Raw genomic sequence first — 7237 nt, forward strand, 5'->3', positions numbered from 1 at the left:
GTTTTATCATCAATTATAAAAACACAAAGCCTTCATTATCAAAGTGGTTTGGCACAAGAAGCTATAGAGACTAGGCCCCTGTTATACTGAACACACACAAAGACACACACACACACACACACACACACACACACACACACACACACACACACACACACACACACACACACACACACACACACACACACACACACACACACACACACACACACACACACACACTCGCTCGTAAACGACTCCCTGTTACTTTTTTATTCTGCTTGTAAAACGGTGTTTCAGGAACAGAGTTTTATAAAGCCATAGCGCTACAGTCAGGCCATCTGGCAGCATGCTGGAGGCTACGATCACATTTCTGAGCACAAAAGAAAGATGAGATTTATTTCCTATACTGGGTAAATACAGTCCAACCATGTGATCAGTGGAATAACCAATAAGCAGCCGAGGAGAAGGTAAGGGCAGGAAAAAAAAAATACTACCATTTTAGGGGAGGATGTAAGCCCACTATACCAGCCCCATCTAACGTTTTACAGTCGCACTTAAGTGTCTTTTTATTGAAATAATAAAATAAACATGTCGCTAACGAATTATTATTCTATGATGGGGCTCCAGACTGAGGAGCCGTACGGTGCGCATTTCATCCCGGGAGGCTTGCAGGGTTCTTCGGCCGGCTGCGGAAAGCCAGCCCGGAGAGGAGCGGAGGAGGAGGAGGAGGGGACCCCCATCCCGGATTTTTCACATTTTTCCAACAAACAGACGGGCTTAAATGGCTTTTCTCCCTGGGCCAACACCTCCACTTCCTCTGCCCCTTCTTCCCCGCAGCTGCAGTCCAATCCGGGCCTTTTTCATCCACATCCACACCTCCTGAGCCACCACCACCACCATCACCACCACCCGTGGACGCAGCAGAATCACGCCGAGCACCTCGCCTCATCGGCGGCTTCAGAGAGCAGATTCGTCCGCTGTTGGGAGGGTTCGACCCCGGCTTTGGAGACCCCTTTGTCCCATGCATCTGATGGGTTTTCCGGTTGTGTCCCCGCTCAGGGTGACCTCTCCGATCCAACACCGACGTATGCGGCGGTTAAACCCGAGAGTTCACCTCCGTCCGACAGCCCCGAGGAATCCAGCTTCAACAGCCCGGCTGATGTGATCCTAGAGCGGCTTGGCACCGTGGAGGAGCTCGGTAAGAAGACGGAGCCCAAGAAAGAGAACGAGGAGAAGAAAAAAAATCCTATGATAGACCCGGGTAAATATACCAAACTCAGGAATGTTTATTATAGCGTTTTAGAGGTGTCAATACACAGGTGTGTGCGTGTGTGTGTGTGTGTGTGTGTGTGTGTGTGTGTGTGTGTGTGTGTGTGTGTGTGTGTGTGTGTGTGTGTGTGTGTGTCTCAGTGTGTGACACAGAGGGAGAATGTGGCCTAAGTAAGCTAGTAAGTGTGTGTGACTTTTATAGGCCTATAAATGTCTTGTAAACTGGGAAATGTTAAATTTTATTGTCCATTAAAATAATTAAGGTGCTATAGCTGTTATTTAACTACTTGTCACTGCGTTTTCTGCTCCGATGTGTGCAGAAAATTGGCGTAAATAAGTTATTTATCTTGCATTACAGGAAGGCTTAAAGCGTATTTAAACAAAACAGTCTCTGTAGAAACGACCTTGGCAATTTAGTGTATAGAATCATAATGTAGCATGCCTCAAAAAGCATTAAATAACCTTTAAAATAATTATAATATTTTAAAAAGCTTGAATTACAATAAACAAAAAGGACAGACAGGTCTTATAATAATCAAACAAATGCCATAAATAGTCATAATAATAATAATAATAATACAAATACATTATACTGGCTTTGCTATTATTTTCAATTATTTTTCCCACCCTGGCATTACATAGAACATTTAAGCCATATGTTAAATGTGTTCAAAGTGTTTCTAAATTCAATTGTATTTAGTAAAGAGGCCATTAAATCCTATACATTTCTGTTAGATTTCCATTATTTTAAATAGCCACAATTCTACTTATTCTTAAACATGGGCCTACACCTGTGCCAGCCTGAAGGCAGTTCCTTAAAAATAAATGATAGAGAAACAAAGATGTCCTCTCTGCAGAACGAGTGTGTGTAACAACCCAAAGCTGCTGTCTGTTGAGTTATCACACTGCACTCTTTTTGGCTGTTTCTTTTTATTTTAAAGTGGCCGATAAAGCATTTCAGATCAGGCACTTTCAGATCTTCCAGACTGCAGTTTAATAATTCTAAAATTGAGTCTGGCTTTTCACCAACACACCGCCTGCACTCACACACAGATTTAGACTTTCCTCTGTATTTGTTATAACTTGGTGTCCTCCCAAAAACATGTCTATATCTTAGGTCTACCTATCTGCAACGTGTTTTTTACATAACTTCACTTTATGGTAAATTATTGAGGAAAGGGTGAAATGAGAGGACATAAACAGCCGTAGTGCTCATACAAGGGTTTTGCTAATAGGAGCAATATGGAAAAATAAAGAATGTGATGGATTAACACTGTCTTTATTTACACACACACACACACACACACACACACACACACACACACACACACACACACACACACACACACACACACACACACACACACACACACACACACACACACACACACACACACACACACACACACACAGACACACAGACACACAGACACACACACACACACGCAATTTGAGCATTTTGGACTTGACAACAGAATTAGCGTCACTGTTTTTTTAAGAAAAACATTTAATGGTAAATTAATGGCATTGTATGTGCGTGTGTGTGTGTGTGTGTGTGTGTGTGTGTGTGTGTGTGTGTGTGTGTGTGTGTGTGTGTGTGTGTGTGTGTGTGAGTGCTGTGTGTTTTTGTTGTCATTGTTGTTGCTGCTGCTGTGTACAGTATATCTGTTGTTTAATGCGAATCATGATGTCACTCTATAAACTCACAAACTGAAATACACTACCAACACACACACACATCTACATAGACACACAGTCAATGACACACACACACACACACACACACACACACACACACACACACACACACACACACACACACACACACACACACACACACACAGACACACACACACACACACACACACACACACACACACACATCTACACATACAAACAGCCACCAACACACACCTATACACACACACACAAACACGTGAAGACTGCATTCTAGAGAAAGCAGCATTTCCAAAAAACACAACCTCACACTCAAGCACACACACACACACACACACACACACACACACACACACACACACACACACACACACACACACACACACACACACACACACACACACACACACACACACACACACACACACACACACACACACACACACACACACACACACACACACAGACTGCAGGTGGAAATGAGCTATTATAATCAGGTGTAATTCTTCTCTTCTCTGAGATGAATGTATTGTATGCATGGTCCTTGTCGAAATAAATACATAATACGTTTCGTTTTTTTAAACACATGTTCTGTTGCCGACTGAAAACCAGCTTGCCTCAGCATCTTGGCCATTAAACCTTTTTTGTAAAGTAGTACTTAAAAGGTTTTAGCTCATTTGAAACTAATGCTGCAGCACCTACATGGCTCATCTAAAGTGAAGCTCTGCATGTTTCTTGCTGTTCTGAGTCTGTATCCTCATGCTTTATTGCACTAATTATAACTCTCTTTGGATGAAAGCTACATTAAAACTCACCACCTCCCCCCCCCCATTTATCTTCTTCTTCTCCTGCAGATAATCCTGCTGCTAGCTGGATCTACGCCAAGTCCACCCGGAAGAAGAGGTGTCCGTACAGCAAGTACCAGACCCTGGAGCTGGAGAAGGAGTTCCTGTACAACATGTACCTGACCCGGGACCGGCGGCTGGAGGTGGCCGCGCTGCTGAACCTGACCGAGAGGCAGGTGAAGATCTGGTTCCAGAACAGGAGGATGAAGATGAAGAAGCTGATGATCCGGGAGAGGAGGGGTCCGAACGAGTGATCCCGTTTTTGGGATGTTTTTTGTCCAGGAGAGATGATGATGACGAAAAGAGACGCAGAACTCCAAGATGACGATCTGTAGCGGGAGCTATAAAACTAACATGGCCGAGGTGGAAAAGACTGCAGAGGGGAGACCAGGATGTGTTGTAACACTTTTGTTTAAAAAAATATTCCTTTTGCAACGTCTTCTGGTCTTTTCTTGTTGGAATTGAAGAACTTAAAGTCTTCCATCTGCATGTGACAGCTTACCTTTAACCCGGGGTACTTGTAAATAACGCTACCATTTACAAAAACATCCATAAATCTGAACTTAAAAACAACACATTAGATGATATCAATGACTTCGCTCTTTTGGAGAACACATCTGTTTTTGATAAAGCTGTATATCTCACATTTCCAGAACTGAAACTACTTGACTTCACATAAATTGTCTGTGCTTTCTGGCAAAAATGCAAATTGCATTTTTTATGATTTAATGCTTAAACTATTGTCCTCATATAAAACTGCTTCCATTGTGCCCGACGGGGCTGCACCGCGTCTGCTAAGGACACAAATAGAGTCTTTATGTGGCATTAGGGGGGGGGGGGGGGGGCGTACTTTTGGGAAAGAAGCCCTTAACAAATAGAAGCCTAATACTTATTAATCATATGTAATAATAGATACTTAATTATAATAATATTAGCCAAAAACAATACAGAGGGTGAGATATATTCAGAGTATAAGAGGTCTGTTTATGTGGTTAATAATGCAAACAGAACTATGAGAATTAATGCATTTAATTGATCCATTTGTAGGATTTAGTTTTAAAATTTTCTTGGTTCAAAATACTATATTTACTTTGCATGATCCAGTTTGATTTAACACTCAAAGCACACATGCACTGTGTCCAGACGTGCTGTTGTTATTCAGTCTAATTGCTGATAGAGATATAATCCTTACAAAATTGTGAATTTTTTCATATCAATTAACTAAAAACCACATGAACCTATATGTGAAATCATTTACTGTGAAATCAACAAATCAAATGTGTGTCAGAAGAAAAGTGAAAAAACTAAAGGGGAGTGGTGAAAAGTGAATGTTGCTTTTTGAGGTACACGAAGTACTCAAATCCTTTACTTAAGTACAAGTACAAATACTACACCGCTGCTTAAGTAGAACAAATAAAAACACTAAAACAAATAAATGAATGTAGATTTAAATGTCCTTTCTAGATATCTGAGTTTGCACTCCTGATGCTCGATTGGTTTTAGATCCTATAACGCATTTAAATGACCTCTTAACACCTTCGAGGGCATTCACCTGCATAATATTAGGAGTGTAAATCATGAGGTTCGTTACAAACGATCTGCTTTTTTCTATCCAAACCTTTAAAGATGTTATTGCATTCAGCTCGTACAGGCTGTTTGCAATCTTTGGTTGTTCTTTCATACCCAAGAGAAGTCATAAATACACTATAATTTGCATAAAATCCACAAAATCTATTGTGTGTAACCCGTGGAGTTAATGGAGTTACGTGAAACCAAAAGCCAATGTTGACTTATTTTAACAAAGATATGTAACAAATGACTTATTTTAACTCAAACCTCAATCCTTTACTTAAAGAAGTTTCCTGCAATAGTGCATTGAGGCTTTGTGTTGCTGGATATTTAAAGGGAAATGCATGAAAAACATCTGAATAACTTTCCATAAGCTTCGGTTTATCATACTTGTTATACTTGAAGACAAAAGTATATCGTTTGCAGCATTTTAATGATACAAAACAAACAGGCTAACTATGTAACGGTCTATTGATTTAAAAAAGACTTCAATGCTTATGTAATACACATCTCAGGTGTGTCCAATGGGGTTTTTAATGATCATTTCTCTGTGTTACAACCGTCCCCCGCCCCCCCTGATTTTAACATTTTGTTCCTTAAAAAAAGTTTAAGATTTTTTTCTTCTTTTATAAACTGTGCATGTATAGAAATATTTGTTGTTATTGCTGTCGTAGCTGTATTGTATATCTGTTGTTGATGTGAATACAATGCCAATCATGCTCCCTCTCTCAGACACACACACACACACACACACACACACACACACACACACACACACACACACACACACACACACACACACACACACACACACACACACACACCATTCCTGCAGACAGAGGAGAATGTCTTGCAGCTGCCTTTCCAAATACAATACCCTCACACTTACACACACACATACAGACACACACACACACACACACACACACACACACACACACACACACACACACACACACACACACACACACTCACTCACTCACTCACAAAGACACTCACACAGACACACACAGAAAGACACACACACACACACACACACACACACACACACACACACACACACACTCACAAAGACACACACAGACCGAGACACATATACACACACTCACAGACACACACAGACACACACACACACACACACACACACACACACACACACAGACACACACACACACACACACACACACACACACACACACACACACACACACACACACACACACACACACACACACACACACACACACACCAGTCATGCTAAGCTCCACGGTGTGACAGCATCTGATGGTTATCTCATTTATGTTTCATTGTTACCTCCTGTGAGAGTAAACAGCTGATGTTAAATTCAGATCAACGCACAGCCATGTTACTGTTCCTCTCAGAGTGTGTGACGACAACAGTAGTTTATTAATATTATTATTAGAGTAGTAGGGGTCTTAAAAGGATTATCAGTGTGTCAGTGTTATCCAAACTCTCTCCGGAGAACCTCGGGCTATGTTAGCCTCCATCATGTGACCACGCGAGGACTTCATCTGCTCTCAGTTAGCCGCAGTGCAGCGTGGGAGATTTTATAAAAAGTGAAATAAAAGATTGATGACGTCATCATTGTTATTAACGCGGTTTCCGTTTTTTTGTTGTTGTTATTATTGTTTGTTTTAATTATTACTGTGTTCAGTTTGAAAGAGTGGTTGTTGGTGCCACATCGGTACAGGCTGACCATGATGACGGACATAATACTGAAATATAGAGATTATTATATACTTTTTTCGTATCCAATCCCTTGTTGAGATTATCTGTATGTTATATTGTTATTTCTTATTTAAGCAAAAGAGAAACAGGCACAAATAAAACCCTACAAAACTGCTACTACAACTACTACTGCTAAAAATAATACT

General features: G+C 40.9%; 1 protein-coding gene across 1 annotated transcript; it reads left to right on the plus strand.

Annotated features, from left to right (window-relative positions):
* The first annotated feature begins 463 nt into the window (after positions 1 to 463).
* LOC307042659 (homeobox protein Hox-D9b-like) lies at positions 464 to 4585 on the plus strand. The gene is made up of 2 exons (XM_079686648.1): positions 464 to 1243; positions 3783 to 4585. Exons 1-2 carry the CDS (start codon positions 571 to 573, stop codon positions 4025 to 4027), a joined length of 918 nt encoding a protein of 305 aa, XP_079542774.1. The 5' UTR covers positions 464 to 570; the 3' UTR covers positions 4028 to 4585.
* The last annotated feature ends 2652 nt before the right edge of the window (positions 4586 to 7237 follow it).

The sequence above is a fragment of the Notothenia rossii genome (assembly GCF_949606895.1).
Source record: "Notothenia rossii genome assembly, chromosome: 6".
NCBI lineage: Eukaryota > Metazoa > Chordata > Actinopteri > Perciformes > Nototheniidae > Notothenia > Notothenia rossii.

Excerpts from the sequence above, each read along its gene's own strand:
- LOC307042659 (XM_079686648.1), top strand. The coding sequence starts at position 571 with ATGTCGCTAACGAATTATTATTCTATGATGGGGCTCCAGACTGAGGAG. Across the intron at positions 1,244-3,782 it reads AAATCCTATGATAGACCCGG|ATAATCCTGCTGCTAGCTGG; the intron begins GTAAATATACCA and ends CTTCTCCTGCAG.